The sequence below is a fragment of the Centroberyx gerrardi genome, chromosome 3, assembly GCF_048128805.1.
Source record: "Centroberyx gerrardi isolate f3 chromosome 3, fCenGer3.hap1.cur.20231027, whole genome shotgun sequence".
NCBI lineage: Eukaryota > Metazoa > Chordata > Actinopteri > Beryciformes > Berycidae > Centroberyx > Centroberyx gerrardi.
This window is the reverse complement of record NC_135999.1, coordinates 8,797,519-8,815,355: the sequence shown is the minus strand read 5'-3', so window position 1 is coordinate 8,815,355 and position 17,837 is coordinate 8,797,519. Positions and strand designations below refer to the sequence as shown.

At 46.6% G+C, this 17,837-nt stretch overlaps 1 protein-coding gene across 1 annotated transcript; it reads left to right on the top strand.

Annotated features, from left to right (window-relative positions):
* The first annotated feature begins 50 nt into the window (after nucleotides 1-50).
* Nucleotides 51-17,657, top strand: polq (polymerase (DNA directed), theta). Its single transcript, XM_078282709.1, has 38 exons — nucleotides 51-121; nucleotides 234-351; nucleotides 460-890; nucleotides 989-1,218; nucleotides 1,425-1,601; nucleotides 1,696-1,826; nucleotides 1,908-2,064; nucleotides 2,152-2,263; nucleotides 2,375-2,576; nucleotides 2,738-2,879; nucleotides 3,329-3,475; nucleotides 3,590-3,802; nucleotides 3,933-4,075; nucleotides 4,293-4,503; nucleotides 4,844-4,986; nucleotides 5,194-5,387; nucleotides 5,619-5,743; nucleotides 6,550-6,793; nucleotides 7,390-7,928; nucleotides 8,136-9,031; nucleotides 9,246-9,731; nucleotides 10,227-10,614; nucleotides 10,750-11,028; nucleotides 11,297-11,437; nucleotides 11,536-11,738; nucleotides 11,844-12,051; nucleotides 12,144-12,337; nucleotides 12,999-13,127; nucleotides 13,313-13,487; nucleotides 13,645-13,768; nucleotides 15,150-15,250; nucleotides 15,360-15,442; nucleotides 15,534-15,635; nucleotides 15,757-15,868; nucleotides 16,239-16,363; nucleotides 16,469-16,604; nucleotides 16,715-16,821; nucleotides 17,302-17,657. Exons 1-38 carry the CDS (start codon nucleotides 51-53, stop codon nucleotides 17,413-17,415), a joined length of 7,833 nt encoding a protein of 2,610 aa, XP_078138835.1. The 3' UTR covers nucleotides 17,416-17,657.
* The last annotated feature ends 180 nt before the right edge of the window (nucleotides 17,658-17,837 follow it).

Sequence of the window (17,837 nt, the reverse complement as noted above, 5' to 3'; positions counted from 1 at the left end):
TAATATCAAACTTGCCACGCGTTCGTCAAAGTTAGTAGCACAAGTTAAGTATGAGCACCTCGGGTCCTCCACCAAAAAAGAAATGCTACATGGGGCAGCACCAGATCATCAAGAAAAAGAGGTCAGACTTTATTAAAGTACTGTATTGATAGAGGCATCTTTCAATCCTTTCAACAATGTCATGCATGAACATCAGTCTTACCTGACATTATATATTTTTTTTCTGAGCACAGCTTTCAAGACCCCGATGAACCATTACCAGGAAGAAACTCTAACCTATTGCAGAAGACCCGTTATCTGTCAGACAAAACAAACCGATCAGACTCAGAGAACCACAAAGTCCCCAACATGGTGAGTTTGACAGCTGGGGAGAAAGTCTGTCTCTCACTCTCTCTCTTTGTCTCTCTCTCACTCATGGATTACAAGTGACGTTTCTTTGATCGTGTTTTCTGGGTTTAGGGCGGAGGGTCGTTATTTCCTCTGGGAGAGTCCTCCTTGGCTCTGGATGAGGAGATGCTGCAGGCACTGGATGCTCTGGACCCAGTGAAGCCTGCAGCCCACAGAGGTCCTCCAACACCAGCCAACAGAGACGCAGGGGAAGCAGCAGCACCACTAGCTACTTCTGCCTCTTTACAGTCTGCTGCACCAGTTCCAGACAATAAGAGGAGAGTATGTGGGCGAAGTGGTGATGGTGAGAGACCGGGGTGGAGAGCCTTGGACTGCAAAGACCTCGCCCAGCGGCTTCTCTTCAGTGAGGACTCGGAGGAAGTGGAGCACGCTCAGAGGGGCCCAGAGAGCTGCCAGTCAGCGCCGGTTCCTGCCTGCATCAACGAGATGTCCCATCATGAAATACGGACCAGTCAGCGAGCAGACTCCATCTCCATCTGCGGGTGAGACTTTGCTTACACACTATCCTCCAGATTTTCTTTTGTTCCGGTGGTCTGTCGCAGTACTTTTCTGCTGCTGACACATCTTTGCGTTTCAACAGACAGAAGCCCAAGTCCGGAGAAAAGAGCAAAGACAAAGGCGGACCGAATGTGAACGCTGATTCGCCTCTGAATGTCTCCAGTAACTACATCCTGTTCAGCCCCACCAAGCTGGCAGCGGCGAGGAAGAAGGCCGAACTCCAGCGGTCATTACAGAATCAGTCGGTCTCTGTGCTCACAGTCCCCACCGGCTTAGAGCTCAGCTCTATCAGTGACTCTTTACCTCAGCCAGGTGAGGCTGATGTGTTTTGTGTCTGTACGTGAAGAGGAGATACATCAGATAACCTTCTGTTGTTTCTGCCTTTATTTGTATTTCTGTGTGTATCTTTGGCCCTCTTTACAGCTGGCTATGTGTGATTTAGCTGAAATACATTACACTTGACATTATAATGCGTCTCCAGTATACAAATGGAGTCCTGTATGTGTGCTCCACTGTAGGCGTTGCCATGTGTGCCCCTGTGGAGCAAGCTGAAAAGCTGTTGTTATCCAGCTGGGGTTTACCTAAGCCTGTCCTGGAGCGCTACCAGAAACACGGAGTGTCGCACATGTTTGAATGGCAGGCCCAGTGCCTCACTGTCGGACAGGTGCTGCAGGGCCGTAACCTGGTCTACTCTGGTAAGCAACTGGAACGATTCAAGTGCGACTCTATAATAACTTTGGACCCTAAAGTCACAGTTATCTCACTTTCACTGTTTTATTCCTCCGTCAGCCCCCACTAGTGCGGGGAAAACCCTGGTGTCAGAGCTACTGATGTTGAAGCGCGTGTTGGAGACCAAAAGAAAAGCTCTCTTCATTCTGCCATTTGTCTCAGTGGCCAAGGAGAAGATGCACTACCTTCAGGTGAGGGAGAGATGGATGGATGGACCCCGTGTCTGTCTATGTATATCTGTATATGACTGACTTGTATCACTGTCCCTGCAGAGTGTATTTGAAGAGGCAGGAGTTCGCGTGGAGGGATATATGGGCAGCACCTCGGCTGCAGGAGGGTTCACTGCTCTGGATGTGGCTGTGTGCACAATAGAAAAAGCCAACTCTCTCATTAACAGACTCATCGAAGAAGACAGCGTGGGCCTACTAGGTAATGCACAATGTTTTTATCAACACATCGAATTTTGGTTGTGTGCGGCATACCATTTCACTGTGTGTAATCATTTTGCGTACATAGGTATGGTGGTGGTGGATGAGCTGCATATGGTTGGTGATTCTGGAAGAGGATACCTACTGGAACTGCTCTTGACCAAAATCCGCTACATCGCCCAGAAGCAGAACACCACAGGGTCGGTTTGTCCGTCTACCTTTTGTCTTTGTGTCACAGAGCGTACTGACATGCAGCGTTCAAAAGTCTTATTCTGCTGCTGCATGTGTGTTTTCTGTGTCTCTTTACACAGGTCCCTTTCCGAGGGTGTGCAGATAATAGGTATGAGCGCCACCTTGCCTAACCTCTCCCTCCTGGCTGGCTGGCTGGGCGCGGAGCTCTACCAGACAGACTACAGACCCGTACCCCTGCAGGAGCATCTCAAGGTGGGCAGCAACATCTACGACAACAGCCTCTCCCTGGTTCGGAAGTTCACACCTGCGCTCCATGTTAAGGTAACTGAGATGATGGGTATTGTCCAGAGATTATCTAATGCTTTAATATATCATGAGTGATATATACTGTGTCATCACGAGTGATATGTAATCACAATCATCGCTGTGTGTGTGTGTGTGTGTGTGTGTGTGTGTGTGTGTGTGTGCGCACTTACATAAAGGGAGATGATGACCACATCGTGAGCTTGTGTTATGAGACGGTGAGAGACGGCCACTCTGTGCTGCTGTTCTGCCCCTCAAAGAACTGGTGTGAGAAACTAGCAGACGGCATCGCTAGAGAATTCTACAACCTCAGACACACTGGTACTTGATTTCAAATATTATCTTAAAATCGGTTACTGTTAGCACATTTCCCAGAGTGAATTAGAGTGATATTGCAGCTTATTAACTGTAGGGAATTTGTCATGAGATATTAGAATGGTTCTTTGGCCTGAGAGTCATTTTGGAACCAGATTGCAATGCTAATATAATGTAATCTTGCCTGGTAATTGCCACCAAAACAATATCAACATTTTCATTTATACAAAATGGGAAGGATTTTGACCAAAATATGAAAGCTGTTACAGTTGCCCCTCTAATTTCTATTCATTAAGCATATTATTCTTTTAGTAGTGACATTTTTCTGATATACTGTATGTGTGGCTATTACCAGAGAACCAAAATATGCATGCCATTTTCAACAGATTCTTGTGTAACATGAAAAAGTAACAGAAATCATCCGTTAAGTCCTGATTCTGGCCTCATCCTTTTAGAACGTCAGGGCGAAGCGGATCCCCGGGCGGTGTGTCTGGATCAGGAGGGACTAGTGGATGTGATAGCCCAGTTGAGACGCACCCCGGCCGGGCTGGACCCCATCCTGCAGCGCACTGTGCCGTGGGGGGTGGCCTTCCACCACGCTGGTGAACACACCCATACAATCCTTTAATCACAACAACCTGAGTGCTGAACGGTACGGCTTTGTATCCCAGTGTGCTCTCCGGGTGAAGCTTGTCTCTCTCGTGTCGTCTCTCTAGGCCTGACATTTGACGAGCGGGACGTGTTGGAGGGAGCTTTCCGGCAGGGCATGGTCAGGGTGCTGGCCGCCACCTCCACCCTCTCCTCGGGGGTTAACCTCCCGGCCCGCAGGGTCATCATTCGAACCCCTACGTTCAATGGACACCTGCTGGACCCGCTCACGTACAAACAGATGTCTGGACGAGCAGGAAGAAAGGGAGTGGACACTACAGGCAAGGAGGGAGGAGAGGGAATTATTCTGTTCTGTTCTAATGCATTGAGTACATATTAATTGAAGGGTGAGTTAAAAAATCTGCACTCTCTCCTTTTGTCTCACATGTGATTTTGTTCTTCCTCTGTCAGGGGAAAGTGTGCTGGTGTGTAAGGAGGCAGAGCGTCAGAAAGGTATTAGTCTCCTTCAGGGTGCTCTTCAGCCAATCAGCAGCTGCCTGGTGAAAAGGGAGGGAGAAGGCGTCACCACTAGCATGCTGCGAGCCATCTTGGAGGTATGATAGCCCTTTACCATTGACCTCTAGTTATTCACATTTGCTAACCTAACCTGGCACCCAGGGAAATAACTAATACCTCCATGAAGAGCAGCTGCCTCACACTTTTGAGGTCATTGATTTGTGGTCAGGTTAGTTTACCTCAAAGTGACTAAACCAGTTGCCGTCCCATGAACTCAACATGTGTTTTCTTCCATTTCACATCCCTAATACACAGATCATTGTTGGAGGCGTAGCCAGCACGCCACAGGATGTGAGGTTGTATGCTTCGTGCACACTGTTGGCCACCAGCATGAAATGTGACCACAGCCCATCTAAGGGTGGTGTGAAGACGGGGTCAGACGCAGAGACCAACAAAGGGGCCATCGAGGCCTGTGTTGAATGGTTGATGGAGAATGAATTCATCAGTATCCAGAAAGATGGACAAGGTACTGCCGCTTGTGTTTCTTGTCTTATATCTTCCGCAGTCATTCCTTATATGATATCAGCGACATAAAAAATACAGTAACATATTTTACATTTATTTTACAAGTGTTTTTACAATTCAGCAAGTAAATTGCTGGTGAAAGAAAGCAAAAACAATGTAAGACAAAACGATACAAGCAAAATGTCCATAATCATTCATTTTTTTCTCTAGTTTTGCCTGAGAATAGGCTACGTCTTTTTATCAAAAATACAAATATATGCAGTTTAGAGCCAAAAGATTAAGCTTTAAACCACTTTGCCATTACAGTAAGCATTGTATATCCCCTCCTGTCTCATATCCAGAGGAGCGGTACTGTCCTACCCATCTCGGAGCTGCCACCCTCTCCTCCTCCCTCTCCCCTCCTGAGGCTCTGGGAATATTCGCAGATCTCCAGCGGGCCATGAAGGGCTTTGTACTGGAAAACGACTTGCACACTCTCTATCTGGTATACACACACATACTGTATCTTGTATTACTATATGTGTGAAGAGTTTTTGTTGACATCCCCTAACCTCGACCAAATTGTAATTCTAACCCTAAATTTGAATGGCTCCATTTCAAAGTGAGGAGCAACCAAAGCGTCCTCACTTCACCAGCCCTCACAAGCGTAGTAATACAAGTATACTCAGTGTTGTGTCCCAACTCTCCACAGATCACCCCAGTGTACGCGGAGTGGACCACAATAGATTGGTACCAGTTCTTCTGTCTGTGGGAGCAGCTCTCATCATCTATGAAGAGAGTAGCAGAGCTGGTGGGCGTCCAGGAAGGATTTCTCGCACGGTCCGTCAGCGGCAAACTTGTCGCCAAGACTGAAAAGCAGCGTAGACAGATGGCTATTCATAAACGGTACTGCACATATTTATATAAATCACACACACTATACATTTATAAAACATAGTATTGGCTCATAGTCCATTACATGTAACTTTCTATCATTGACAATTCATTAAGTAATGCAAAAGAAAGACCCAAAAATGAACCTCGCTTGTCTTAGAAGTGAAACAACTGATAAATAGTTATTTCGATCAGATGGTACCTTTTTGCCCTTCACATCTCCTCTTCATTATCTCTTCACAGGTTCTTCACCACTCTTGTACTGCAGGACCTGGTGAATGAGGTGCCTTTAGGAACGGTAGCATCCAAATACAACTGCAGTCGTGGGCAGTTACAGTCTCTTCAGCAGTCTGCTTCTACATACGCAGGTACATGCTCAAGAGTGCTTGGGTGTGAATTTGGGTGCACAGAGCACATCAGGGTGTCCTTGGCCGAGACAGCACATAGCACATTGCACTCTAGAGAGTTTCTCTGGGGAAAAAACCCTGTAGCCTACTTCTGAACTGTTTATATTGTTTACTGTTCAACAAGAGTACGGCAAAGCCAAGTTGGCAGGCTATACTGGAATGCTGTATACATAGGCAGCCATTCCTATCTTGAGCTGTATATAGCCTGTCTGTATACTGTATCTATCACAAATATGCACAAATGAGTACCTGCATATGTGCACCAGTATTCTTAATTTCCCCTAATTATGAGTGTGATTTTGAGTGTGTGTAAATATGAGTTCTGATTGTGTGAGTGTCAGTTTGAATAGGAGTGTTAGTTTGAGAGTGTTTATGTTTGTCAGTTTGTGTCTGTGTGTGTGTGTGTGTGTTCCATGTGATGTTCCAAGTCAAACATGACTCAAAAAGTTTATCTGGGTTTGAACCTGTGTCAGCCATAATAACAATATTTTTTCAGTTTTTCAGTTCTAAAATGCTTTACTTAGGATTAGGTAATGTAAATATAAAAAGGAGATAACAAAATAGTAAAATTAAAGAGTAATGGAACCAAAGTAAGAACATAAAAGCAACACATAAAAAGGTAGGTCAAGAACAATTACTAAAAGATCATTACTCAAAAGCAAGTCTACAAAAGTAAATTTTATGAGGTGATTTAATGACTGTAATTCACATACACAGTTGTGCAGCTAACAGACCTCGGGTTACACACTCTCTCTGCCATCCGATAGGTATGGTAACAGTGTTCTGTAAGCGTCTGGGCTGGCACGCCATGGAGCTGCTGCTGTCCCAGTACCAGACCAGGCTGAGCTTTGGAGTCCAGAGGGAGCTGGTGGACCTGGTCAGGGTGTCTCTGCTGAACGCGACGCGAGCCAGAGCGCTCTACGCACAAGGCCTCTGCACTGTCGCCGAACTAGCCAGGGCCACTGTGTCTGAGGTGGAGAAAGCCCTGAGGAAAGCTGTTCCGTTTAAGAGGTAGGCCTGTGTGTGTGTGTGTGTGTGTGTGTGTGTGTCTGTAAGAGAGAGAGAGGCATATTAGGAGAACGATAACAAGGAATGTCCCATATCAAGAGAATAGCTGTTGCGAATCAGCAGCTGAGGGAAGCATATAGCACAGCAGTTAATGCCTCTAACGTAAGTCTTGGTTTGTTTCCACAATCAGCTTACACACAATAACAAGACATTGCTTCCTCTGATGAAAAAAGAAGTTGTAATTGAACACTCCGCCCTTTATCCCACTTAGAATAAAACGTATATCAAGAGGAAAGTCACGGACGGCGCCATCTGTTTTGGATTTTTTAAACTTCTTTATGCACAACTAATCAGCTGATCATCCATATCAAATCCCACCCATCCCCTATAAACATGCATCAAACCTTTAATTTGGAAAAAGTCATGGAGGTAGAAACAAACCAGAAGCCTTAAGTATTAGCATGCAAAAGCCCAGGGTAAGCCCCACTAGAGCCCAGGCTTGCGAATGTGCAACTGTTAAGCACTGGCCCACCGCATTACACCCGCCTTGAGCATGACCGCGGACAAGAAGCTAATGGTGTACTGTCTGTCTTCCTCAGCTCCAAACGTGCCGTGGATGAGAGTGAGGTGGAGGCGGCTGAGAGGCGGAGCCTGCGCTGTGTCTGGGTCAGCGGAGGGCGGGCCCTGACGGAACAGGAGGCAGCCAGTGAGATAGTGTCTGAAGCAAGGCTCCTCCTGCAGGACGACCTGGCCCAGTTAGGAGTCCAGTGGGACCCGGGGACGCTCCCTCCTGGGGCCCCCGCCACCAACATCCCCGACTCAGACTCTGGCTCAGACACCTCATCCAGCTCACCTAAAGGCTCACATGAAACACAGAGACACAACTCCAGAAACCAGCAAGAGGGAGACAGGTTCAAGAAAAGCAAGAGTAGAGATGCTGACAGGCATAGAGAGGAGATTAAGGAAGAAAGTAAAAGTGATAAAGGACTGGTTGACAGGGGAAAGGGGAGAAAAGGCAGGCAGGAAGAAGAAGCCAAGATGGAGCAAGGGAAGAGCGAGCTTGAAGGGAGGGAAGTAAAGAGGAAAGTGGAGGAGCAACTGAAGGAAGACAGCGGCGGGACAGAAAGAAGACGATCAGGTAGCGAAGGGCCAGCTGAGAGAGAGACAGAAGCAAAGCTGACAGAGGAGAGAAATCAAAAAATGGTCACGGCAAATGATACAGAAAATCCGGATGAGCAAAGAGGAACAGAGAAGCTTCAGAGGTTAGAACAAGGAGGGGAGGAGAGCAAAAAAGCAGAGCAGGAAGAGGGGAAGACAAGTGAAGCGGTAGTCTCAGCCGGACCAGAGGGTCACGAAGCAAATCGTTCTGTTCCTGAAAGGAGCCTGACACAGGAATTAGCTGAAATAGTATCCAGCCCCCTGCCTCAACCCCCGCCACTTCCTCAACCGTCCCCTTCCCCCATGCCTCCTCCTCGGTTCAGAGCCCCAACATCCCGGGCAGAGGAACCACACTGCGCTTCCACAAGGACATTAAAAGGGGATGGTAGCAGAGGGCCTGGTGCGTCACCTGTGCAGCCAGGTAGACTGAGGCACTCCAGAGCCCTCAGCAGAGTGCTCCACTCCATACAAACTGACAAAAGCATGCCAGAAAAGGTAGAGACTGCGCAGACATCAAACTCTTTAAATCCCACAGTAGTTGCCCCGGCCCAAAACTCAGCCCCTGCTACTTTTCCTGCTCCTGCTCCTGTCCCTGCGCAAGAAACTCTTCCCGCCTTGCCTCGTCCCCAAAACGCATACACATCTCAACCCATCTCTCCTGCCCCGGCTCCCTCTTTCTCTCCTGAGGCCAAGCGAAGGAGGATAGAGGGGCGCGAGGCGGATAAGTTTTCATCCCCCGAGCTGTACGAAGGAGACGAGAGAGACGAAGAGGTTGAGGGAGATGCTAAAGAGGAAGAGGAAGGCTTTGGTGACAGCTTTGAATTGGACACTCAGACAGAAAGAATCATTGTTCAGCAGACGTACAAACACAGAGACGGGAGTGAAGCGGGTACGGGTGAGCAGGGGGAGACGGAGCAGGTAAGAGAGGAGGAAATGGAAGAAGCAGATGTAGAGCTGGGGGAGAACACACATGGGGGAAGAAACGGGCCTGGCGCCCGCGTCTCCCCCGACAACACATGTCCCGGATTCAATATTTCTCTCACAGACAGCCAGATGGAGCTTATCCTGGACACCAGCCACCAGGTGAGCGACCAAGTGACACACACAACTGAACACATGGTTTTCTGAATGGCTTATGATGCCTTGCTCAAAGAATGTGGCTGCATACAATAGTAATCAAAAGTTTGTAGTTGATTGTAGATTGCAGAAAGAGCGCATTGTGTATTGATTTCAAACATTGAATGTATTCATATATTCTGATTCTTCAAATTCAAAGGCTGTAATCTTGTTTTCCCAGATCTCTCCTAGACCCGGTGGTGGTGGTGACATGGATGAAGATAAAGAGGAAGAAGGTGATGATGATGAGGCCCTCTGTGCCAATCAGGCTGCTTCAGAGAGTCTTAACAGAAGCAGCAGCTTCCTGTTTGATAGCCTGTATGACAGCTCTCTGCTGGCTGGTCTGAGCCCAGACCAGGACTCTGACCAATCAGAGGAAGAGGAATCGGTTAGCCAGGAGATCGGAGACAATTGCCACCTTCCGTCAACCCAAGAGCGACGGCGCAGTGAGCTTCTAGCCAACCAGGAGGCAGAACAGCAGGAGGCTATCCAATGGGGCGAGTCTTCCTTCAACTTATCAGAATGGGGTGACTCTCTCTTGGTGGGTGAGCACTTCTTGGAGAGGCGGAGCTTGCTCAGACATGCAGAGAGAACACAAAAAGAACAAGATCCCCGCCATGGTGAAGCTCAGCAACCCAACACAGACCATGTTCTGACAGAGCAACAAGTATCAAACTCACAACCTAAGCCTGCTCAGGCAGAGCTATCAAAACCTGACCACATCATTACTCAAAAGCAGCACAAGGACACAGCCAGCAATAATCAAGGCCATACAAACAAAGTTAAACAGTACACTAAAGCACCAAACAACAAACCAGTAAGCTTAGAGGAGGGAGGGAAAAGCACAGAGAGAGGAGGCGAGAGAGCAATGAGGATAAATGAAGAGGGCGAAAATGGGCAAGAGGCAGAGAAGGCAAGAAAGGAAGAGAGGGGAAAAAAAGACGATTTGTCTGATAATGCTGTGTTCAAACATCCAAATGTCCAAAACGCATCCGAAAGCCCTCTTAACTGCAGCCCTGGACTGCAAGACATCTTTGACCGCTGGCCTAGTATGTCTGACCAGCCCTCACAACACTTTACGACGGGCCTCACAGGCACTCGCGCACACACTGCTGCTGGAAACAAAGTGGATGTTCCAGAAATACCTCCGCCCTCGATGCAGGTGGACGGAAAGAGGGCAAGGCTGAATAGGCAGTCTGCTGCCGGTGATTCCCAAGAGAAACAACCCTCAGGACGAGAGACTGAGGACGATACCAGCCGAGAGAGAGCAGGGGAGAGGCCGGGCTCTGCCGGTGACCTTATTCCCCCGACTCAGGAAACGGCACCTGTCACGCCCAGAGTAAAGCTGACCACCTCCTCCGTCCAGTCGCCTCTCACTGCCCAGCCGCGCAACCAGTCGACTCCCTCGACCCTCCTCCCAGGACAACCAGCAGCCCCAAAATGTCCTAAATCCTGCCCACAACCCAGTAATCATCTCACACCTGCTCACCTCTCAGAGGCTATTTCTGACGATGAGCAGCCTAAATCTGCATCAGATCTCAAGCACAAACGCCAGCTGGGACAGGAACCAAAGACTCTACCGGAGCCTGGGCCACACTCCACAGCAAACCCAAACTCTGTTCCACACTCGCACACCCAAACCAAACCCCTGCTGCACACTGGCCCGAACCCCAGTCGTCCCCGAGATCGCGCCCCTCCACTCTCACCCGAGCCGCAGCCTCGCTCTGATTTGGACTCGCCCCCGACCGATGAAGGCTTCACCCTTCAGCTGTCCCAGAATGCATCGCTCTGTCCCAGCAACTCTGGGACCTTCTCCATCATAGACGTGGCAAGTGACCGGCGCCTCTTCCACACTTTCATAAATGAGTGGAAAACAAAAGGGCGGTACTCCCTGGCTTTGGCCTGCGAGAGGCGGGAACACACACAGCAGCTTGAGGGAGGAATAGGAGAGAAACACAAGAGAGGTAAATAACACGTGTACAAATGTGCTCAAGTGGCATCAACTTACCATAAAATGTGAGATAAATTGATGCTGAACATGAACCCCTAGTCTGTCAACATCTATCATACAGTTTAATTATGCTGCAGATAGGTCACCATCTTTCTCTTTGCATTCGAGTTTTGCCTTATTAACCGCAAACATGTAACAGGTCAAATAACTATTATACCTCAAACAGCATGAGCATAGTTTATACTGAATGCAGTCTCCTCATTCATGTGTTTTCTGTGCAGTGTCAGCAGCTCATCAGACGCCCCACAGGGCTGATGGCTTTCCGGTGAGGGGAAGTGACGGACTGGTGCTGATTGGACTGTCTGTCTGCTGGGGAGCCAGAGATGCATACTACATATCACTGCAACAAGAGCAGAGCGCAGGTATGGACACACACACACACACACACACACGCACGCCAAGCATAAACAAACACACCCCAAAAGTGCTCCCTTCGTTCAGCCTGTCCGTTACCCCACAGGTTTGAGCTCCAGTCTGGCCCCTCCTCCGCTGGATGCTGATTTGCCAGTGAGTGAGAGGCTGGGGCAGGTGAAGGCCTGTCTAAGCAGGCCATTGGTTGGTCAAGCAGGGGGCGTGGTTGTCACCTATGACATCATTCAGGTGTACAAGACGCTTGTACTGAGCTGTGGCATCAGCTTGGAGGGAAGCTGTGAAGACCCCAAGGTGAGAGCACAGATAAATAACGACATGCAGATATACAGACCCGGCTCCTCTTTCTGTGTCCGGTCCTGCAGCAACGTGCCTGTGTGTTTTGAATGCGTACCATAGGTGGCATGCTGGCTGGTGGACCCGGGCAGCGAGGAGAGAACTGTAGCCAACATGGTGACGGTCTACTGTCCTGAAGAACTGCCTCTGCTGGAGGGACTTGGGAATGCGCACGCACACTGCCCCCGTGTTCGGGCGGCTACCAAGAGTGTGCTAGTTCACGCCACCATGAACCATCTCACTGTCCTGCTGGAGAAAGATGGAATGCTCGGTATAGGACGCATCCTAACACAGACATGCATACATTATTTCAGCAGTGGCGGGAACTGTGTTGATCTTAATACTGTCGTGTGCATGTGTCAGATTTGTTCAGGCGCACGGAGATGCCCTCCCAGATGTGTCTGGCTCTGTTGGAGTTGAACGGAATGGGATTCAGCGTTGACGAGTCTGAGAGACAGAAGCATGTGATGCAAGCCAAACTCACGGCCTTGGAGTCCCAGGCTTACAACCTGGCGGGACACGGCTTCTCCCTCACCAGCATCGACGACATAGCACAGGTCTGACACCTCTCTTCTCTCTCCCAGCTCCCTGACTGCAGTACTAGATACAGAGTTCCCACACTCACATCAAATTCAAGGACTTTTCAATCACTTTCAAGGTCCTGTTTGGTGAAATTCAAGGACTCAAAATTGGGATGTTTTGGGGTAAGACATGAATTACTCAGAATTAGACATCATATAGACTCATTTTTTACTCCTGTTCTTGTCAATTCAAGAAACCCTGATGAAATCTGTAATTTTAAAACTGCAGATCTCAGACCTCAGGATGGGAGGTGTAGATCCACAGAGCTGAGGCATACTGATGAATTTGGGTGCTATATTTGAATTTAAAAATCAAGAACTTTCAAGCCCATCCATTCATTTTCCAAAACTTTTAAGGCCTTATTTTATTTTTCTCAAATCCACAAACTTTCAAGGCCTGTGGGAACCCAGTAGATAACAGTATTTGGGCATTTAGCTGACGCTCTTATTCAGAGCAACTTACAATAAGTGCAACTGCACAGAATGTCTTTCAAGCAAAAATAGAAGGGACAATAAAGCAAAGCAAGCGCTTCTAAAGGGTTAGGAGGAGATGACAATATGTAACCTGACAAGATGTGTAGATACCACAAATCTACAAACCTGTGTGTGTGTGTATGTGTGCGCGTGTATGCTGTAGGTGCTATTCTTGGAGCTCCACCTGCCTCCCAACGGTGACGTGAGCGGACCGAAAAATAAGAAGACCTTGGGCTACACCAGGAGAGGAGGTGGAAAAATTCGGCTTGGAAAGCAGTTCAGCACTACCAAGGTGAAACCGCTTCTTACCATACACAAAGTTCTTGATCCTGCCACGAACTACAGTGAAATCCTTATACTGTTGTTATGCCATTAGGGCTGATGGGTAGCCTTTGTCTCGAGGCAGTAGGTGGAAGGTTTACACTGAATTATGAATCACTGAAACATGTTTAAACTGAATTGCAATGATGTCATCAGGATGTTCTGGAGAAGCTCCGCCCTCTGCACCCGCTGCCAGGCGTGATTCTGGAGTGGAGGCGGATCACCAACGCCATGACTAAAGTGGTGTTCCCCCTGCAGAGAGAGAAGCAGCACCACCCGTCACTGGCCATGGACAGAATACATCCCATCGCCCAGACGCACACCGCCACAGGTACCCAACACACACACACACACACACACACACACAGACATTACTGCATGGAGAGACATCTAAATATCATTGCAATTTTCATACTATGCAGTACGCCTCATATAATTTTTTTATTTACCTGTAAAGCATGCAGTCACCCAGCCCATTCTGTTGTCAGGTAGAGTGAGCTTCACAGAGCCCAACATCCAGAACGTCCCCAAAGACTTTGAGATTTCCATGCCCACGGTGGTGGGGGAGAGTCCACCTTCACAAGATGGCCGCCACACTGCCACCAAGCCGGGGTAGGTCAACGCTTCTTTGGATGGAACCGATCGCATAGGAGGACAGGGTTGGGGTTTTGGAATTGAATTGGAATTTCAGGAAGTTGAATTTAATTCAATGAAATTCTGTGAAATTTCATGTTTTATTTTTTGTTTTTTCTTACCACATATGAGATTACACGTAGTGTTATATCAGTACTGAATATCATAAATATGTATGTAGTTATTTGATGCATAACATGTAATTGTAATACATACATTATGATTGAATGTATGTGATTTGTTTAACTGTCTTTTATTTGATTCATAATGTTGAGACAACCTCTCTTAGAAGTGGAATTTAATGGAATTTATTTCTGTTTCTTGTCATACCAATTCAATTCCAATTCTGTTTCCTTAGAGCTGGGTGCAATTCCAACTCCAATTCCAACTCCAGGAATTGAATTGGAATTGACCATGCATTCTCCATTCAATTCATGAATGGCCCCGACCCTGACCCCCAGGTGTCCTTGAGGGGGTTCCAGGGTGTCCTCAGCAAAATGAGACATAATTTAATTTCAATATAATTTAATTCACTAGAAATTATCCCAGTTATAGAATGTATAAGAAGGCTGTTTTAATCATAGGTTTCACTGTGGTTACACTGGTTGAGACCCAAATTAAGTAAATTTAGTTTCACCTTTGACACTCAGGCTCATTAAAGCATGCTTACTCTTCTTACATGGGGACCTGCAGGCCATTTTGGATTCCACCCAATAGCTTTAGAAACACTGTGTTTACGTGCACATAAATATTCCAATATTATCTGGGATATTCTGTAGTATTCTGTTTTTGAGTAAACTACATCTCGTTTACAATAATCTGGATAAGATCATATTTTGATTATGAGAGAGGTTAATATATCAAGGATAATATATGCAGTGTGCTGATGTTAGCTTGAATACTGAGGCATCTATACACCTTATTCCCTTTACTGTTAGTGGTGTGTCTAATTTCTGCCTCCATGGTAATATTCATAATTGTCTGTTTACTCATTTGTACAGGGATAGAAGATATGAAGATGTATGCAAACACTACAAATACAAATTCCCTTCAATTTAAATATTGCTGTTCCATAAGGGAAATTTGCTTTTCAGACAGGGTTTTAAAACATATCATATACTATACTGTACATACAAGTGCCAATTAATAAGGCCAATAGGAGTCAATGGGTCTATACAGTGCAAAAAAGTTCATTAGTGCACAGTGTGCAAGCTGCTGTGTGTGTGAATGTATTCGATTCCATCAGTTTTCTGTTGACAGCTGAATTGACAGCTTTTCAAGCTGACAGTGGAATTGATAGGCAAACTGATCACTGGGAAAGCTAAAATGGGATAGTTAGTTTCTAATTCTTTTGTCACAGCAGGAGGCGGCGCTCTGTGGTGCCTGCAGGTCCAGCCGGCAGTCCAGAAAGAGGCCCGGCCTTCTCCGTCAGCATGAGACATGCTTTCATACCGTTTTCAGGTTCTTAATTTAGTTGCTCGCCTTTATGCATGCAAGTGTGTTTGTCTCAAACTGTTCTACATTAGCCTTGTCTTCCCCTGCTCTGACCCTCTCCTCCCCTGTGCTGTAGGTGGGATGATATTAGCAGCTGATTATTCCCAGTTGGAGCTGCGAGTGTTGGCTCACCTCTCCAAGGATCAGCGCCTCCTGCAGGTCAGAGGCTTCGACAAACACACTGGAAACGTATAAATGATTTCAGCTCAATAAACTAATAAAGAAATGGTGAAACTTGTGTGTGCGGCAGGTGCTGAACGGAGGAGCCGACGTGTTCCGCTGCATCGCCGCTGAGTGGAAGAACATCGACACAGAGACTGTGAGCGACAGCCTCAGACAACAGGCAAAACAGGTAGAACTAGGACGGAAAGAGACAATAACATGGACATGCATGCATTCTCATTGGTAAAACTAGTTATTCTACATGATCTGCACCCAGCTAACCTGACGTGTGTGTGTCTTTGTGTGTGCAGATTTGCTATGGCATTATCTACGGGATGGGAGCCAAGTCTTTGGGGGAGCAAATGGGGGTAGAGGAGAACGACGCGGCCTGCTACATAGAGAGCTTCAAGGCCAGATACAGAGGTGCACACTGCTGTTTGATCTATTATTCATTTGTCCTACTCATTACTTCCTGGTCCCTGGTAGATTACTGTTTGTTTGCGTGCATGTGTGTGGGGGTGGCAGTATTTCCATATTCTCTAGAATCCCAGCTAAACAAGAAGTACATTAGTTTATAATAGTTGATAACAGTTCTGTGAAATTTTTCAGTTTGTTGACATTTTTCTTGCCACATGGGATGACATCTCAAAATTGTGAATATATCAACTTCCCAAAAGAGTGCTTCCACAATACTTGAAACAGAAATACTTGAAACCATTGAATTAGTGCTCATTCAAGATCGATTAACTTCTATTTTGCCACTCAGAAACATCCAAGTCATGTCCTGTTTCAGGGATCCATGCTTTCCTTAGAGAGACAGTGAAGAGCTGCGTGAAGAAAGGCTACGTTCAGACTCTGCTGGGCCGCAGGAGATACCTGCCAGGCATCACTAACACCAACACACACGCCAGAGCACATGTAAGTGTGCTTGTCCATCATCGCTTGTCAGAATTTCTATGTAACGTTACGTGTGTGTGTGTGTGGTGTCAAAACCCTCGCATGATTTTTCATTCCATTTCTCAGGCGGAGCGGCAGGCGGTGAACACAACTGTGCAGGGTTCGGCAGCCGACATCGTTAAACTCGCCACCGTCAACATCCAGAAACGACTACGACAAACCTACCCCGCAGCTCCACTGTCACACCAGCACACACACCCAGGTGAAACACACAGAGCTTCACCTTCTGTCCCGAATTCAGTTACCCGCTTTTATCATTTCAACGCATGCGTCATCATTCATGTCCAATTATGTCTGGCCTGCACCACACAGTCGGCCGTCACCGCAGGGTCGGGACGTCTCATCTGAGAGGAGCCTACTTTGTCCTGCAGCTGCACGACGAGCTGATCTACGAAACCACAGAGGAAGACCTCATACAGGTGTGAGAAGTATTCCCTGGAACTGATAGTATAATGTTGATTAGATCTTTAAAGGTACAATGTGAAAGACTTGATTAGGACTTTAGAGAAACCGATGAATGCTCGAAGGGAAAATCCACCCAACACAGAATCCCCTTTTGTTATTTCTATGCCCACAGACAGGTTAGTCATAATTTAAGTACATAAGTCTCTCCTAAAGCTAAAAACTAGAGAGCCATGACAGTGTGTGGTGTTATTCTGTGAGTTTCTCAATTAACAATGAAGCCGACACCAAATGTGTGCAATAATTGATTGAGCTGTGCAAGATCATAGGCATAACAAAGTGATTTTTTTTAGGATGGATTTTCCCTTTAAGCTGTCAAACTTAGACAAAGCAATGCACAGGGTCTTCCCTACATATTCTGAAGTGGGGAAACAGGGCAACTGTTTGGAAAAGACTGAATATATTCATCACTTTTTCTGTCTATCCCTCTCTGTCAGGTTGCTCAGATAGTCAAGCGGGAGATGGAGTCGGCAGTTAAGCTGTATGTAAAGCTAAAGGCCAAAGTCAAGGTGGGACCCAGCTGGGGAAACATGCAGGACATAGATATATAACTTTCTGCATTCTTGCATGTTTTATATTTGAGACAGAAATTAAATACCTTGCGGTTATTGCATGAGATCCAGAAAATAATGTAAATAGAAATAATTGTTTTACAGTGAATGCAAATATGAATTCCTCAACACTAAAGTTAATATTTTTTTTAACCACTACATTGAATGTAATGAAAAGATGAAATAAGCATACAGTCATATACTGTGATTGCACTATGAGCTGTGAATGAGTTTAATATGGGTACGGGTTTTATTTATACTTCAGTTCCCCAGTGTACATTATTATCAAAAATAAATTATTTTTGTAAAAGAAATTTACAATTTTAATGTGCTATGATTCTCCTGTCAAAAGATTGTATTGTGTATGATAATATGCCATGTCAATAAATTAAAATCTGAGTTGGGTCTGTGCTCTTTTTTTT

Bases quoted from the DNA above. Each gene is read 5' to 3' on its own strand.
- polq (XM_078282709.1), top strand. From the start codon at position 51: ATGAGCACCTCGGGTCCTCCACCAAAAAAGAAATGCTACATGGGGCAG. The intron at 352-459 runs GTGAGTTTGACA...TTCTGGGTTTAG, and splicing joins ACCACAAAGTCCCCAACATG to GGCGGAGGGTCGTTATTTCC. The intron at 7,929-8,135 runs GTAGCGAAGGGC...CAGCCGGACCAG, and splicing joins GACAGAAAGAAGACGATCAG to AGGGTCACGAAGCAAATCGT.